Source organism: Equus asinus, chromosome 2, assembly GCF_041296235.1.
Source record: "Equus asinus isolate D_3611 breed Donkey chromosome 2, EquAss-T2T_v2, whole genome shotgun sequence".
Lineage (NCBI taxonomy): Eukaryota > Metazoa > Chordata > Mammalia > Perissodactyla > Equidae > Equus > Equus asinus.
Genome location: NC_091791.1, coordinates 10,387,442 through 10,406,048, shown reverse-complemented (window position 1 = coordinate 10,406,048; position 18,607 = coordinate 10,387,442). Strand labels below are relative to the sequence as shown.

The following is an 18,607-nucleotide window of genomic DNA, read 5'->3' as shown; positions in this document are numbered from 1 at the left end:
CCATGAGTTTCCTGCCAGGAAACGTCAGACGGACCCAGATGGAGGGCCGTCCTGCTCACTGCAGGGCCCGCATGCTTCAAAACTATCAAGGGCGTGACAGGCAGGCAGAGACCAGGGAATCTTTCAGATTCACAAACGCTAAAGAGACGCGATAACTAAGTGCAACGTGTGTCTCTGAGTGGCATCTGGACCAAAATGAAGGAGACATGCGGGGGACAGATGGCAGTGTCCTAATGGGGTCTGAGGCCTGGACCGGGGGTCCTCTCAGAGTGGGTTTCTTGAATTAGTGGTGATGCAGGAAGGTGTCTTTGTTTGGGGAAATCCATGCTGGCTGCCTCAGGGGTGACGGGGCAGCTTGTCTACAGCTTACCCTCAAGTGGTTCAGAGAAAAGACTAATGGAACGGGAATAATAGAGACGGAGAGAGGGTGATGGAGCAAAGGCAGCGAGATGCTGATTGTGGGGATCTGACTTAGGGCAATACGAGAGTTCTCTGTGCAATTCTCACAACTTTTCTGTGAGTCTGAAATGATTGCAAATCAAGTTATTTAAAAAAAACAACTGAAGATGCACCTTCAACAAACCTTTGGTCATCTTCAAGATTCTTACTGAAGTCTTTGCAGGATTGCTCTCTAAAATTAATCTGGAGTGATGGGGTACATCCACAGAGACCGAAGCAGATTGTGGTTGCCAGGGCCTGGTGGGGAGGGAGGAGTGGAGATGAGCGCTTCATGGGAACAGGCTTTGATCAGCGGTGATGGAAATGGTTCGGAAGTAGATAGAGGTGGTCTTTGCACAAGATCATGATTATACTAAATTCCACTGAATTATACACTTTAAAGTGGTTCATACAGTATTTTGTTATATGAATTTTACCTCAATAAAAACATTTGCAAAACAAATTAATCTGAAGTGAATTTCTGTTCCCATCGTTGATTTTATTGGCCGTGATGCTGATCATTTCATTCATTCCACGTGTTTTAACGTTGATTTACAGATCTGTTTGGAGCGGGATGTTTTTAGGAGTCTCTGTGTCTCTGCCTCCACTCCCCTGACCCTGCCCATCCTCCAGCCCCACGTTCCCCTCTCCAGTCTCTATGGTTTCACAGTTGCCTCCACATGGCTCTCTCCTGGGCTCAGAGCCCAGAACCAATGGAACCACTGCAGAGATACTGGAGAAGGGCAGATCTAGTCAGAGATCCAGGAGCTGCTGGGCTGTGTGTGTCCTCTGCCTCCCACGGTGGTGGCGCCAGGTTGGGCAGAAGGATTTCATCCACCTCCCTCAGCCAGTTGGAGGCAGGTGGTTCAACGCACATCACTCCCTGACTGCGTAGTCGGCTCGGGGCCCTTCCAGGGCTCAGCTGGGGACGCAGGAGCTCGCAGCTCCCCCAGTGACCCTGAGCTTCACCCCGCTGGCCATTTGTGTTTCGTCAATGTTACTGGACCTTGGAAGCATCGTCCTTCTGTTTGAAGCCATAATGAGCTTTCCCTTTCTTTCTGTGGTATCCACAGTGCTGTGTGAGAATGCAGGGAGGTTTTGCTAGGAGGAGCTCGATGCAGTCTCTTCACCCAAAGTCAGAGTGTTTCTCAAAGTGGCTGGGAAGGCACTTGTGTCAGAGGCACAGGTGGAGAGGAGAGGATTGTCAACCACTGTGAACCGCTGCCCCACACCAGGCCAAGCAAAGGAGCTCCGAGTGATTGTAAAGTTTGAAAACTACTTAGTTTCTAATATGACTAAGCAATTTTATGTCTTGAACCTGGTTTTATCATTGATCCTGAATAAATTCAGAGCATGCTACCCCAAAATATGACAATCTGGCATAATGATTTTTTTTTTTTTTTTGCTGAGGAAGGCTACCCCTGAGGTAACATCTGTTGCCAATCTTTCGTTTTTCTTTTTGGTTGAGGAAGATTGGCCCTGAGCTAACATCTGTGCCAATCTTCCTCTGTTTTGTATGTGGATCGCCAGCACAGCACGGCTGATGAGTGGTGTAGGTCCGCACCCAGGTTCCAAAACCATGAACCCAGGTTCGCAAAGCAGAGCTCACGGCACTTAACCACTAGGCCACCGGGCCAGCCCCATTATGACTATTTTGAGTTACAGGCACTCGTAAAACAGCAAATAAAGAAAAACACTCTGACCTTCCTTCTTTCTCTTAAAAGCAGGAGATGAACTTGCCATTGAGAGACGTTCTCCCTGTGCCAGAAGGAAAGAACATTCTTATCAAGGACGAGAAGCTGAGATGGAGAGAAGTTTATACAAACAGATCCTGTTAAAATAGTTCCCATCTTCCTTCAGCCTCCCGCAAGGTCTAATGACTTTCTCAAAACTGCGTCTTTTGTTTCAACCTCATATGAAAGCAAGCAGACTTCCCTGTTTCTTTGGTCGTCATGCCTCATGAAGGTTCCCGTGTCACATAAATCTCGTGTAATATAGATTTGCATGCTTTTCTCCTGCTGCGCTATCTTCTGTCAATTCAATTCACGGGCCCAGCCCAATGAAACCCTAAGAGGGTAGGATAAAGTTTTGCCTCCCTGACAACCCAAACCTTAATTCTGCTTTAGCGATTTATCTCCAGGAGTGATGTCAATTTCTTTCCTGTGCTACAGGGAGAGCTCGGCGCACGTTGCAGACCCAGTTACAAACTGAGCGTGGGTCTGAAAGACAAGCCCTGGGACTCATCTGGCTGTCCGTCCTTCCCACGAAGCTCAGCCCGGGGCCGGGGTTGGTGCCCGTGGCTTCGCTGATGCAGCCCGGGTGCAGTTCCCAGCCCGTCCTCCTGAAAAGGGCGGACGATGCCAAACACCTTTCCTCTTTGAACTTGACCCACCCTCCACAAAGAAGTCAACCCAGGAGCTGGCCTTCCTTCCAGGAACCTCTTCCTGAGGTGGGCTTGCCATTGGTCCTGTGACTCCCAGCCCATGGGTGCCCATCCCCCTCCAGAGACTTTCCCTTTTCCATTTCTCTTGGAGGTCAGAGGTGACATTATTGCTCCCACCTTGGAGGGTGAATAAGGAGAGGTCTTCACCAGTTCCTCAAATCCAGTCTACTCTGGATACACACACACACATACAGACGAAGGCCCAGGTTATTGTAACTCAGGGTCTCAGTCCAGTCCTGAGTAAAACCTTAAGTCTTCTCACCCATCTGAGTCTCTGCCCCTAGAGAGCAAAATCAGGAAAATGAGCAGACACCACCCTGACCAAGGGCAGTCTCCCAAAGTCCCGTGTACATGGCTCAAGACAGGCAGGAGCCACCTGGCTGCTGCAGCTTTGGCCGGGGCTCCAGCCTCAGTCTCCATCCAGTCTGCTGCATTTGCTGGTTGTCATGGGAACCTGGACCCCTGCTCTCCTGCAGCCTTGGTCATCCAGGGTAACCAAACCTCCCAGTTTGTGTGGGACTGAGGGCATTCCCAGGACATGAGACTTGCAGAACAAAAACCAAGATGGTCCCAGGAAAATAGGGATGAGTTGGTCCCTCACCAGAGTCCAAGGCAAGTATAAATGAGCATCCAGTGGTCCAAGGAGAGGGGACAGAGGTCTTATTGGCTAGATGGCCAACCTCATGCAACAGTGTCAACAGGTCCCCTGCCAACCTAGTGAGAGGCTTTCACAAAGAGTTTATAGGTCCTGACTTCCAGGAGCTTCCTAACTCCTCCTACCAATTCCACTCCTCTGCTGACACCACATAGGAGGCCACGTGGGAGGGACGCGACATGTCAAGAGATCACCGTGGCTCTCTGTCTGAGAGGTTCCTGTGCCCCCCTGGTGAGCTCCTGGCATTGCACAGTCTCAGTGCCCCCCGCCCACCACCATAAGCAAGAAGAGTCCAAACTTGGCACGACCACAGGCACCTCAGGCCAACCTCACCCTGCTACATCTCCACCGTCAACAGAGGACAAGTGCTAGGAGGCGAAAGTTCTCCGCTTTGCCTCCTACAGCCACATACGCAGAAGGCTCTAACAGTCCAAGGGTGGAGGGGTCAGGTGGATGGAGAGAGTCTAACTCCGTCAGAACACAGGAAAGCCTCAGTGGGGTGTCTGCCCTCTCAGCCCCCTTACCGTGAAGACCTCTCAGTGGCTGTGAACGGAGGATGGCGTGAAACCGCCTCACCCTCTCTGTCCTCGGCTGACTCCACACTCACCTCAGACCTCAGTGGAAGGACGTGACTCAGCTCAGTGGCCGTGCTGGGCCTTGACCTCTCCCTTTGCCTCTGAGCAGCAGCCCCAGGCTGAGTCCTCGGCTGCCAGAGGCCATGGAGGCCCCCCCAGGCCTCCCCCCCTCACTCTGGAGCTTCGACCTCTGGGAGATCCTGCCACACAAACGTCTGTCTGATTAGCTGGAATCCTCCCTGATGTCTTCAAACCTGCCTGGTAATGAGCCCCCACCTTGGGCAGAACCCCATGCCAGACATGCCAGTGGTCGTGAGCCAGGAACAGGATTCGCCGTAGGATTTCAAGTGGCTGCTGGGCAGCTGCCTTCCGCATGCCTTGTGGACCAGCGTGAAAGCAGAGTGAGCCACCCCTCTGTTGTCTGAGATCAGAAGAGCATTCTGTTTCCTTAAAGACAGGAGAGGGGCCAACACAGGCTTTTACAGGAGTTCTTCTTTATTAGAGTGAAAAATGATGGAACAGCTTCCTATAATAGAGACTTCCAGCTCCCAAAGGAAACAGGGTGACAAGTTCCCCAAGAGCAAAATGTTGCTAAGTTGAGCCATGACGCCAGTGTGCATTTCCCCAAACAAAGACACCTTCCCGCATCACCACTAATGCAAGAAATCCACTCTGAGAGGACCCCCGGTCCAGGTCTCAGACCCCATTAGGACACTGCCATCTGTCCCCCGCATGTCTCCTTCATTTTGGTCCAGATGCCACTCAGAGACACACGTTGCACTTAGTTATCGCGTCTCTTTAGCGTTTGTGAATCTGAAAGATTCCCTGGTCTCTGCCTGCCTGTCACGCCCTTGATAGTTTTGAAGCATGCGGGCCCTGCAGTGAGCAGGACGGCCCTCCATCTGGGTCCGTCTGACGTTTCCTGGCAGGAAACTCATGGGAATGAGGCTCTGCTCCATTAGTGTGTCACGTCAGGGGGCACGTGACGTTGACCCGTCCCTCCCATGGTGGCCCTACCCTTCCTCACCTGTTCATGCTGGCGGCCGTCAGGCGTCTCCATGGCAAAGGCCCATCTCTGCCTTTGCAGTTGATTAGCATTTTGTAGGAAGATATCAGAGATTTTGCCAATATCGTTTTTCTATTTCAACCTCCCTCACTAGCACTGGCTTCTACTGGCTACTGCTGTTTGAGTTCAGGCAACTCCAGCCTGAATATCTCAGATGAGGGAGATAGTCACCAAATGGTGATTTTCTATTTCCATCATTCTTTCCATTGATTAGTTGGCCTTCTACCGTAAGGAAGTGTTTCCCCTTTCTGCTGTCTTATTGATTCATTACTATTATATTAATATCGCTATGAAGTTGTGGGTTGCAATTTTATTCCATGGGCTCTAGTCCATTATTATCATTCTTTATTTGATGTTCAATTTATACCATTTTTGACCAGTTGAGGCTTCTTATAGGTGTCTCCTGTGTCTTTTTAACACGTTGCCCTCATTCCTTGTGCGCTTGCTTATTTTCTGGTGCAAGCATTTTCTACTTCCTCATCCTCGGAATCAGCCATTTCTCCAAGGATTCTTGGTTCCTTTAAGTGGGACATGGTATTTAAAAACCAAAGTATGGTGCTGGGTACGCTCGTTACTATGGGGCATCATTGCTCCTCTGAGTGGGCAGAGCTGGGAATATACATGTGTGTGTGTCTTCACACACATGCACACATTTATCCACAGCAATTTCCGTCCCTATGTAAGTGTGGCCACATACGCGTGTTCTACATGGATCGCCACCATAACGTAGCGGCCACTGTAATCGAATATATCTCAGTTCTCTCCCTTCTTTCCCCATTCCATGTATTTAAATACCTTTGGTTTTCATTACTTATTCATTTAGTAAATGTGTTAATTTGCCCGTGTAACCATCTCCCTGAAATGTCAACACCTTCAGCTGCTGTCAGAGTCCCCCACACCCCATGTCGCATGTTCTCGAGGGCCAGCAGGTGCCCGTCCATTCCCTCCAGAAGGCCTGCGAGGTCCCCCATGCTCTGCTTTGCACCCTCACTCACTGGACGTCTCCGAAGACGACAGTCACGCGGTGGTTGTTTTGGACTTCAATGTCCCACACACATTTGGCGTTGTTCAGATAGTTCCCAGGACAGGATGGGCTGGAAAAGTGCCCTGAAGGTCGGGACAAGAAGGCTCTGCAGGAATCAAGGGCTGTCAGAACAAAATGGAAATGCTGATGCCCCTAGAGCACACTGCACAGTCACCAGGGGAAATTTTTAAACAACATCCAAGATGGATCCTGACAGGAGGGGGCCTGGACCCAGACTGGCCACCGAGGGCCAGCAGGCCCCCTGCCAGGGAGGCTGCACTTAGGAAGCCTCTCCTCATTCTCGTCATCCCCAACCCAGTGTCCCTGCCTCTGAGGGGAAGGGAAAGGGGATTTGTCAGGAGCTCAGAACTCTCTGGGTGTAAGGGTGATGTTGTAAACAGGAGCTGTTGACAAAGAGAAAAGACAATGACCAGTTTCCTGGCATTCTTTACGCAGTTGCTGAGTGCTGGCTTCCCCTGGGCCAGAATGTGCCAACCCTGGGCTCACAGAGGGACGCTGGATACAGGCCTTGCCCTCATGGAGCTCACAGCCTGCAGGAGACGATGGAAAAGAGCGAACCCCAACGTAGTGGGATGGGGCTGTGACCACGCAAAACCCAGGCAATGGCGGGAGCCCAGAGCTTTGGCTCCTGACCCAGATGAAGCAGGGAAAAGCCGACAGGTAATCAGAGAGGCAGGTAAAAAGGTGGAAAGGGGTGTACCAGGCAGAGGGAACAGCATGTGCAAACAGACTCAGGTAGGAGAGTCCCTGGCACGTTTGGGGGACATCAGTGTGGATGGAGCAGGGAGGCAAGGAAACCAATCACACAAAGGTTGTGAACCATGGAGAGCCCTAGAAATAGTGCTGAGCTGTGGGATCTGTGTCCAGAACCTCCTGAGAAGTCACTCAAAGGTGCCGAGGCTGGGACAGACACTGCATTTCCTAGACGACCCTGGCTACAGTGGAGAATGGGGGGAGGGGAGCCTGAAGTTGCTCTGCTGTAGGAAGCCAGAGAGGAGAGGAGGTGAGGGTATGATGGAGAGGAAGGTCTCAAGGAGCCAGGGGTGTGCTGGGAGCATTCAGAGCAGGTTCACCAGGAGCTCAGGAGCCGGCGATCAGGAGCTTCTACTGGTTGCACACCGAGCTCAGCCAGGAAGCAGGCCCCATCCCACCCACACTGCCCAGGGTCTAGTGCCCGAGGGGAGAGGCAGGGCCTACCTGGGTGGCTGGCTCTCCATGGGACTGACCAGAGACCGGAATCTCATGCTGGGCAGGCTACTGAAGGACAGAGAGGAGCCTAGAGAGAGGCCCAGCTCTCCTTGAGGTGGGACATCAGCTGCAGGGGCTGCCACGTGCTGGGGAAGGTGAAAGGGACAAACACACCCTGCACCGTCCTGGTCAGGGGCAAAGAGGGGCAGCCAGGCGAGGCCATGGAGATCATGGCACTTACCAGGGGTCGTTGCATATTGTCCTAAAAAGGAATAGAGGAAAAGCATCAGTCCCTAAAGTGGGCCTGAAGAGAGGGGATGAGAGGGGCACAGCCACGCCACACAGAGTCTGACTCAGTGAGTGCATGTGGGGTCCACTGAGTCCTTGCTGTGGAGCCTGTGTTGCTAGCAGGAGGCCTAAGTGGGTTTCCGCAGCTCTTCCCCCAGCCACATTGTTACTTGGGGCTCATCAGCGTCACAGCCAGGATCATTACACCATCATTTATTCATCATTTCCTACTTTTTGGAATTGTTCTAAGAGTTTACATACATTACCCATTTAAATTCTCTGCTCCCCGTGGGAGGCAAGTACGATCATGATCATCTTCTCTTAGTAAACGAGGAGGCTGAAACTCAGAGAGGTTAACTCACTGCTAAAGGTCACAGAGCAAATGAGAGACAAGAACACACTCATGACTCCAGCTATATGTCCAGCATAATGGCCTCAGGGCCCAGACGCCCACCAGAGATAAAGTGGCCTATGAATGGTCTCCTGGAGTGAACAGACCAAGGGGACAAGATCCTGCCTGCCCCCAAATCCTGAACTGAGCGACAGACACCATCAGCCGCCCGTCTTTAGCTCTCACTTAGTAGCAGGTCAGAGGTGAATGGACCTTCCAAGGATGACATCACGTGGAACCTGAGCAAATGACTCCAGCATCTTCGTGGTGGGCGCAATTATGGGAGAACCAGCCTCGGTTCCGGCACTGCCAGAGAGTAGATTCCGTTCCTGAGCACACCACGTCGTCCAGGGTGATGGGGCCAGAGCCAGAGCCAAAATAGGCGTTTCCCAGGGCTGATACTGCATCACCGCACCCCAGCTGTCTGCAGACCACCTGGGCATCCTGAATGTCCCAGGAATCATCACAAACTGTCCCCCAGTTGCCACCATGGTAAATTTCCACACGCCAGGCACATGCACCAGAGGAGGAGTTGAAGTTGACTAATCTCAAGCTGGCGTCTGAAAGACACATGCCATAAATATGATGGCCATAGCCCACAACACATCTCCAAGACCAAGTGACCCACGGGCCTTTCCTCATCTCCAAAGTCACCAAATGGCACTGGTTATGGTACAGACAGCTCCATGAGGGAGCTGGAAGGAGCTGCAGACATCACATAGCTCAGACCCCTCCACCATCCAGATGGGGAGGTGTGGGCTCAGCAAGGAGAGTTAGTAGGTCCCCCAGGGAGTTGGTGGCAAGCCCAAGGCCAGGTGTTTCCCCTATTCTCCACACCTGGCTGCCCTGGCTTACCACAGTCACGGTCAGAGATAGGGAGAACGGGCAGCACATTGCTGAAACCCTTCTTGGGTTTCCTGTGGGAACCACAATGCACGCAGAGGAGGGAGCTGTGAAAATACACTGAGCCTCAAAGCTCACGTCTAGTTTGCACTCACCTCTTGCAAAGGGGTTATACCAAGCAGAATAGCCAGTGTTTCGGACACTGATATCACTTGGGAATCGAACAATCATTCGATTGTAAGAAGACGTGAATATTCGCCTGGTGCCATTACAAATTTTCCACAGCAAATTATTGCTATTGAGTGATCCATACATAATTGCAACAGCTGTTTATCTCCAGCCTATATGAGAAAACGGATTCACGTCAACCTCGAAGGTCCTATTGTTCCTATATTTTATAGATAGTTTGGACTTTATCAGTGATGCTATTGAATCTAAGATTTTCTTCTTGCTCTTCCTCAATCAAATCAAAGGACTCCCCAGTATTGCCTGATGCTTCGTGGTAGGGATCAGAGCAACCTGAAATCTAGTCCAGGGCACATGAGCGAAAACCATCCCAGCCCAGGACACAGTCCGAACCACAGGGTGTGTGGAGGAGGACGCATCCTTCCCCAGAGGACCGAGTGTCACTGACTGCAGATGGTTGAAGCCCAGGTTTATGCGATAGCCAGAGTTCACGTCTATCTCCCAGACACACTCCGCGTTGTTGGGGTAATATCCAGGATAGGACGGGCTGGAAAATGTCCCACTGGCATGGAATAAGAAGCCACCACAATTTGAAGAGGGTCCTAGAGAGGAGAGAGGGAGGGACATTGTCATTGTGGTGGGTCTTCAGGGGCATTGTGACGTCGTCTGGGTAAGAGTCCTCAGGTTTCATCCTCTGCACTTAGAACGTGACTCCATTTTTCCTTAAACAAGCCGCCTCTCAGGCCTGGCCATAGGCCACCCCACATTAGGGGCCTTGACCTGAGTCTCTGCCTCCCCCATTGGGCCTGGAACAGTGATTCTCTGGTGAGAGGTGACCCAAGCTTTAGAGGGAGCATGTATCACCTTGTGGCAAAAATGCCAAGAAAGCAACAAAGTGATTGTTGGCACTGTTCAATCCGTCACAGGGAGGGAGGTGGGGCTCAATCCTGGCTGAGGGGAGAGCTGGCCCAGGGACAGCACCCTGGAACGTTACATGTTCCCTCGTGTCTCCTGGGAGCAGGAGATTCGGCCACTTGACAAGAAGCCTCGTAAAGCGGGGTCGGGAGCAGGGCTTCTGCCACAGAAGGCCTGGGCTTGTGTCTTGGCCCTGCTCTTATCAGCTCCATGATCTTAAGCAAGTAACTTAACTGCTCCGCCTCAGTTTCCTCATCTGAAAAATGGGGGTGATAATGGCACCTGGCTCATCAGATTCTTACAGGTACCCAATGAGACAAGATCTGTAAACCCTTAGAACAGAGCCCGGCTCATAATAGCTAGCCCCAAACAATATTAGCTATCATTATTTACCGGAGAGGGATAAATAACATTAAGCATTCAAAATTTTTGTCGGTTGGTTTATTTTAATAGACCATTTAAAAATACTTATGTACTCAGAGGAGATATAAATTAAAACTGTTTTTTTCCTTATTTATAACTCTTTCTGTTTGTTTTTCTGAAGTGTACAATTCAATGGTGTTCATATAGTCAGAGCTCTGCAACCATCACCACAGTCCCTTTTAGAAAATCTTCATCACTCTGAAGAGAGACCTGCGCCCTTAGCAGTCACTCCCCATTTTCCCTCAGTATCTGAGCCCCAGGCAACCACCAATCTGCTTTCTGTCTCCACAGATTTGCCCATTCTGACATCTCACACGGATAGAAGCACAGTTTGTGGTCTTCTGTGACCGGCTTCTTTCACTTAACAGAACGTTTTCAAAGTTCACCCATGTTGTAGCATCCATCAGGACTGAACTTCTTTTCATTGACAAATACTAGTCCACTGTACGGGTAACCACGTTTGGTTTATCCATTCGCCATGATGAACATGTGGGTTGTTTCCACTTTGGGGCTGTTAGGAGTAATGCTGCCATCTATGAACATTGTATGTAAGTTTCTGTGTGGACTTATGCTGTCCTTTCTGAGAATATGCCTAGGAGTGCAACTGCTGGGTCCATGGCCACTCTATGTTTACCTTTCTGAGGAAGCGCCGAACTGTTTCCCACGGCAGGCGCACCGTCGTCCGTTCCCAGCAGCAGCGTGTGAGGCGATGCTTGCCCCACAGCCTGGCCAACTGCAATATCTGACTTTTTGATTCTGGCCAACCTACCGGCTGGGAAGTGGCATCCCTTTGTGGCTGTGATTTGCATTTCCCCATGGCTAATGATGTTAGGCATATTTTCATGAGCTTTCTGACTCTTTGTGCATCTTCTATGGAGAAATATCTTGTCAGATCCTTCACTCATTTTTTAATAGGGTTATTTGACTTTTATTATTAGTGAAAGGTCTTTATATATTCTAGATTCGTCTCTTATCAGATGTATGATTTGCAAATATTTTCTCTTATTCTTTGGAAAAACAGTGTTTCTTAAAGAGAATTTGGCCTTTAAAATATTCCTACCCAGAAGTTCTATTTCTACGCTGGGAAATAATCCAGGATAAGGCCAAAGTTTTAGAGACAAGGATACGCATTACAGATTTCTAAAAATATAATAAAGACAATTATAAAATAAAATAAAAATATTACTCTATGCAAATTATCTAAGTATATAAAATTTAATGAGAAAGAATAAATTCTTTTGTCCTACAATTATTAATTGCTTAATAAATCATGGTATATACATACAAAGGAAAAAATGTGCAGCCAATTAACTTTATGGTGTAAAATAATTTCACTGCCATCAAAATGCTATCTTTAACGCAATGAGAAAAGTATTTATTATATACTCAAATGAAAAAGGATATTACAAAATAGGTTGTAAAGCTTGCTGTAATTTGTGCGTGTGTGTGGTATGTGTGTGTGGAACATACATAAAAACACCGACAGTAATTATATATGCATCCATTCATTCGTTTCTTCGTTGATTCTTTCTACAAACACTTATGGAACGACAGACAGGACACCGGATTAAGGTTGCAATCATGAAAAAGGCAGACATGGTCCCTGCCCTCAGGACGTGCATAGTTTGGCAGGAAAGACAAGCATGTAGTGCAAACATACTTCTCATGTTGTAATTCCCCAGCTTAACACTTTTCAACAGCTCCCGCTGCTCTTAAGATAAAGTCAGCATGTTAACCTGTGTGCAAAGCTCCGGATGATCTGGCCCTCGCCCAGCTCTCTGACAGTCCCTCCTGCCACCACCTCTCGAACTCATTCGAAAAGCCACGCTCCTTCCCGCCTGGGCCTTCAAAGCGTTCCTTCTGGCTTGAGGCGTTTCAGCAGAGGACCCTGCTTCTCTTGTAGGCCTCAGCACAAGGGTCCCTTCATAAGGAACTTCCCCTAATCTCTCCATGAAGAAAAGTCTCTACGAATATGGGCTCTTTCAACACTGTCACAACTGTCGTTAGATGGTTAATTTGGTATTTAGTATTTAATACTATGAGCTACCTGAGGGAGATCAGATTCTCTTTTTCATCATTCTGTAATTTTACAATAGTTCTTAATGGCAACGTGACCATACACAAAACAAAGACCTTAAAATACTTAGCGTAATGAGTTAGTATTGAATAAGAAGATTCTATGCACCAGGCACTATGCTAAATTTAGACCGGTAAATCTATTTGTGTCTTAAAGGAAAATGTGAGAAAGCATGTGAAGATTTATTTATAAAAATATTTCTTAGCACAGGGTCATTTAGAACAACACAGAAATAGAAACAACTTGAATATCCAACAATTGGGGATTAAAAAATTTGTGGGCATGGCTGTGCAATGGAATACAATGCAGGCACTTAAACTGATGGGAAGAGAAGATTCAAAGACATGAAAAGGGCACTATATCATTTCTTAAGAGCAACGGACAGCTATGGAACCATATCCATGTCATGGGGTAAAAATTACTTGAAAAATCAGGATTATTAGTGAAATTCTCCATTTATCCCAAAACTTTAGAGATAGTACAAGAAAAATAAGCCTTTAATTCTATTCTCTGAAGAAGCACTTCTCTCACTTCCTTAAAAGGAGGGGAGGTAGATTTCCTTCGTTAAACCAGAAGTCATCGGCCTGCCAGGACAGACACAAAGGCTGCACGTGCACAGCCTGGATGTGGGCTGGGTGTGCCCACACTGGGTGCAGGGTGTGGAGGGGCAGCCGGGGCTGGCTGTGCGAGCAAAATGAGGTGGGCTGTGCCTTTGTAAGCCTCTGCTGCATGGACAGCCAAGCATGGACTAAGACTTCCATGCCCGACGGTCCAGGTGGAAAAAAGTGATACTTAACCTCAGCGCTTGTAGGCGATGCGTGCCACCAATCTAGGAAGAAAATGAAGCCATTTTAACGTTTAGCATTTAGCATTTTAGTAGATCCTAAGTAGATCCTTTAGTAGCATTAAGTAGATCCTTTTAGTAGATCCCTTTTCAATTCCATGGTCATTGGTTGGACAGAGAAAGGTAGATCCCTGTCCTTACTATAGGAAGGCCCTTGACCCTCTCGATGTGCACTGGGAATGGCCAAGGGGGCGAGGGTCCACAGCCCTTCCCAGTGAACTGAGCATTGAATATTTTCAGTACGCCATAAATAACACTAGGGGGTGGCTCTCTCCGAGGGAAGGAATTCTTTAGCAGACAAATATTTGTAGGTGGGTACTCGGCCCTGTTTCTAAAATGGTCACATTCTCCATGGGATGGCTAGGACAGTCGTCTTCATGTGAAATCAGCAGAGGCCACAGGGGCTGTCCAGCCTGAGCTCAGTGAGAGCAATGGTTCTGGGGACTCGGCTGGTCACCAGACCCAAGTCCAGGCAGTTGAGGAGAAATCATTCCCCAGGAGGAGGCTGCCCCTCTCCTCCTCGCTCTGGAAACCTGACAGAGCAGAATTCCAGGGAGGACTCTGACTGAGTCAGGCGGCTGCGACTCACCTGGGATAGTGGAAGAGATTAGAGCATCTGTAAGACAGAGAGGAAACGAGTCAGCCTCTGAGCCCAGGACATGTGGGAACAAGCCCCCTGGGATGCTAAGAAGGAGAAATGCCTGTCCCTCCACCACTGAGAAGGGCTTCCTGGGTGTTGGCCAGCAGACCTGAAGAGGAGACATACATCTCAGGGGACAGTCTCCACAAAGAGATGTTGGGGAATTTGAGCTTATACCTTCATGTCCATTAAGCCCTCTCTGCTCCGGTGCCACCTACGGAAGATGCTGCAGCCCACCCAGAACGTTCAGGGACAGCAAGGGCTATCGGTGAAGTGATCAGAGAAGCTGCCACCTTCCAGCGAAGCTCAGGGTGAGAGGAGATCCTGAAAGAGGTGCCAAGTGGAGAAAATCACACATTAGAATAAAGGCCCAGTATCTTGGAGGACCAGCTGAGCAGGGATGCTGGAATCCTGCCCATGACCACAGTTGTGCGAGAGCCAGCAGTTAATTAATTACCCCATATATAGTCCAAATGAATACACCCACCAAGGGGTGAAGGTGGACCATTATCCAATTGCAAAGCTGTGCCCTGAAAAGCAAGCAGGGAAAGGAGCAGAGACGTAATATCCAACCCAGGTCTAAGGATGCCCAGATGAGGGGAAACACTGCTTGAGGCCCGATGAAGGCGAGCAGTAATGGAACCCCCATGCCACACTGAGCACCCCCTGGGGTAGAGCCGCATGGGGACCAGTGGCAGACCAAGGTCGTGACAGCGTTTGGAGCTTGTGGTCCCCTGCGTGGTCCTTCCTGGGTTCTCCCAACGGCCAGGAGATCAACGAAGCTGGGCCAGATGCCTGTGGTACAGGCATTCTCCACGCCTCTTCCCAGAACGGCAGCCCGTCGCCTGACAGCCAGGAGCCAGGTCCCGGCAGTACTCCCGAGGACTCCCGGGCTTCCCCTGAGATCCCAGAGGTGTCCCTTTACCGAGCATCGGGACAGGGAGCCTGCTCAAGACAGGTGGCTGGTCCCTCAAGATCAGACCGAGGCCATGGGCTTGAGAGCCTCCTCCCTCTGTCCCGCCCCACCCACAGTGCCAACGATAAGCAAGGGCACACGCTGAACCTCCTCTCATCACTCTCCCACCCAAAATGGACCCTGAAGCAGAGAGGGAGCACCAGGGAGTGCAGACAGGAAGGCTGACCCAATGGCGATGCCACATCTCAGGTTGTTATGGGCCAGGGGGCTGGAAGTGCAACAGAGGGAAGGTAGAGTTACAAGTCATGTCAAGAAGGACTCAAAAAAGGCTTTGGTTGGCCTCATGACAACAGTCCCATGTGTGGAGCCCTCCACTTGCTGCCCTTGTGTGCCACACCAGTCACCTGCTCAGCGACCCCCCTTGGGACCAAGGCCCTACTGCACATCAGCCTGCTCATGCCACCTCTCTAAGCCTGGCATGTCCTCTTTGCCATGGGAAGACCGTTGCTGCTGCCCTCCTCTGCGTCATGGACTCGCTGGTGCTCCCGAGGGCATGCCTAGAATCTGTAGCTTGCACAGAAAAGTCAGGGGCTGCAGAGGGTGGACATGGAGCCCATCAGGTATCCTGCTACACGGAACCCATGATGACTCAGCCCCTTCCTATCCCTTGGGTACCATCCCTGACACTTTAGGATGCCAGGGGGACCCTGCTGGAACTGAGGGTGCTGCAAGGAGCGAGGGTTGGAGGGAATGTGGCCTGCTCCAACAGCCCACCAACAGAAGGCCAGCGGTGATCAACGTTCTCCTCCCACAAAAGCCCGCTCAGCCTGGGTGGTACCGGGGCAAAGGCCCCGGCACATGCGGCTGTTTCCCTGAGTTGCTTGTGACGCTACCAAAGTGTTGGAGGAAAGCTCGGATTGCCTGATGGGAAGACGAACGTCTTGGGAGTCCCATGATGAGTTAAGGAGCAGGTGCCGGGCGTCTTGGTGACAGAGGGGAAAAGCCACGTGACCTGTAGGTTCTGCCAAGAGCAGTGGTTCATCTAGAGTGAGGGGAAAAGGGACAGGTGGCCAGGGAGAACAGGGACATCCTGACGAAGCCACTGGGTACTTACTCGGCAGGGCTGTGGTTGGGGGCTGAACAGCTGTGAGAAAGAGAAGGAAAGTCAGACCCAAAGAGCACAGGGGCCCCCCCGGACTCCAAGCTTGAGCAGACTCAGCGGGGATAGGCTGAGCTGCAGCTGCTCACGTGCCCCCCGCGTGGACGCCGCCAGCCACCTGCCACGCAGCTCTCGGGGCCTCCGGGAGCTCCACCCTCTGTCCCACCCCCAAGGCCTGCCTGGCTGTGCCCAAGGGCTTCCTTCCCAGAAGAGGAGAGCCCCTAGCCGTGCCCGGGACAGGCCACCCCGGCCGCGGCATGGACACCCCACGCGAGCAGCAAGGGGGAGTCCCAGCAGCTCTGGAGGAAGACCCCTTTGCCGCAGCCCAGGGACAATGATTTGGAGACTGATTGAGGCGTCCCCTAGTCTCTGCTCAGGATAGAGCTCCAGCTCCAGGGCCCTCGCTGGCTCGTGAGCATTCTGTGCTGCAGGCACTTGCCATGCCCTACACCCCACCCCACTTCTCTGCTGCTCCTAGTGCCCTCCCCAAGTCACAGTCTAGCCGCGAATCCTGTCCTCTGAGTTGGCTTCTGGCAAGACCCAAAGCGATGCTCCCATCAAGGAATGAGGGCGCTCCACTGTCCAACCGCCCCTGCCAAAGCCGTGTGCCCCCAGAAGGAAGCCCCAGAGAAAACCAGGTGTGGACCCAGCAGTCAGTCCTGCCGAGAAGGTGGGGGCACGCTTGGTCTGCCCACGCACGGCGCAGCAGACGCTCTCTGGGACCCACTGTGCAGTCATTGTTCCCAAGCAGTCCTGGTGCCTCACGGTTGGCCAAAGAGGGGAGGTCGAGCTGTAGGGGCCAGCTGCCCCCAGGAAACCTCAGAGCTGCACAGGATCTCTGGGAGGGGCTGGGGTGGGGAGGGGCCCTGGAGTGGGACGTGCGTCCGTTCTCAGCAAACGTCCCGCCAGAAGGGGGTCCGGGGATCTCGGAGGCCCACCTGAGCAGACGACACCGGCATCCTCGTCGTGACCACAGTTGTGGCTGTTCCAGCCGTTGTGGGTGCAGCTCCACAGGTAGGACTCGTGGCCTGAGCAGCGCACGTCGTCCAGGACAATTGGCCCCGAGCCCTGACCGAAGTGGGCACTTCCTGGGGCTGACGTGGCCCAGCCACAGCCCAGCTGCCGGCACACCACGTTGGCATCGTTGGTGTCCCAGTCGTCGTCGCACACGGTGCCCCACGAGCCTCGGTACAGGACCTCCACCCGGCCCTGACACCGGTCACCTCCGTTCACCAGCCTCAGGGCCAAACCCGATTCGGTCCCTAGGGGGAGCACGAGAACACCTCCTCCGTGTCCGGCTTGAGGACCCGGGCCGAAGGCACATTCCACACTCAGGGGAGATCCTCACAGCTTCATTCCCGGGGCCAGCTGCCACCTTGGCAGGTGCCCAGAGGGGAATCTTCTTCACAGGGAAAGGAGCAGAGACACACTGTGCAGCTGGGGTCTCAGGAGGCCCAAATAGGGAGAAGTACCCTGTGAGGGCCACTGGAGGTGGGCAGGAAAGGAACCCCCAAGCCACATCGGGCACCCCTTGGGGTGGAGCTCCGTGGGGATCGGTAGCAGGCCAAGCCCATCACCCTGTTTGGAGCTTGTTGACTCATGTGCGCTCCTGCCTGGGTTCTGCCAAGTCCCAGCAAACGAGGGGACCCGTCGAGAAGCCAGAGGCTTGCTTGGTCTGCCCACGGGGAGGTGGACGCTCTCTGGGACCCACTGTGTGGTCATTGCTCCCAAGCATTCATGGTGCCCCATGGCTCACCAAAGAGGAGAAGGGAGCTGAGCCCACCGTTCCCCTGGAGGCTGCGCAGTAGGGGCCAGCTGCTCCCAGGATCACGGGCGGCACAGGATCTCTGGGAGATGCTGGGGTAGGGAGGGGCTCTGGAGTGGGAAGTGCATTTGTTCTCAGCAAAGGTCCCACCAGAAGGGGGTTTGGGGATCTCAGAGGCCCACCCGAACAGATGACACCGGCATCCTCGTGGTGACCACAGTTGTGGCTGTTCCAGTCGTTGTGGGCACGGCTCCACAGGTTGGACTTGTATCCTGAGCAGCGCACGTCGTCCAGAAAAATATACCCTGAGCCCTCACCGAAGTGGGCACTTCCCGGGGCCGACATGGCCCGGCCACAGTCCAGCTGCCTGCACACCACGTTGGCATCGTTGGTGTCCCAGTCGTCATCACACACAGTGCCCCACCAGCTTCGGTACAGGACCTCCACCCGGCCCTGACACGGGTCACCTCCGTTCACCAGCCTCAGGTCCAAACCCGATTCGGTCCCTAGAGGAAGACACAGCATTCCTCTTGTAAGTTCCTAGTGAGAGACAAGGTCTCAGACCTCTAAAGAATTCCTAATTTTTCCCGTTACACAAAGATCCTTGAGAGAATCAGTAACTAGGTTGGATCCATAACATTCCTTGAATTAGGGTGCTTCACCGTTAAAGGTACAGTGACTGCTCTGCCAAAACCCAATCCACCAGAGCTGAAGGAAAAGAATACCTCTCAGGTGGATCCTGGAGAGGAC

At 51.8% G+C, this 18,607-nt stretch overlaps 1 protein-coding gene across 1 annotated transcript; it reads right to left on the bottom strand.

The window, feature by feature from the left end:
- Window positions 1-6,168: 6,168 nt before the first annotated feature.
- LOC106824428 (scavenger receptor cysteine-rich domain-containing protein DMBT1-like) lies at window positions 6,169-18,382 on the bottom strand. Its single transcript, XM_070504511.1, is given in 10 exon segments — window positions 6,169-6,323; window positions 7,816-7,826; window positions 8,322-8,649; window positions 9,088-9,233; window positions 9,235-9,273; window positions 9,567-9,797; window positions 10,722-10,728; window positions 13,967-13,993; window positions 17,031-17,435; window positions 18,040-18,382. Coding segments are annotated over 10 exon segments (1,692 nt in total).
- Between the last annotated feature and the right edge of the window lie 225 nt (window positions 18,383-18,607).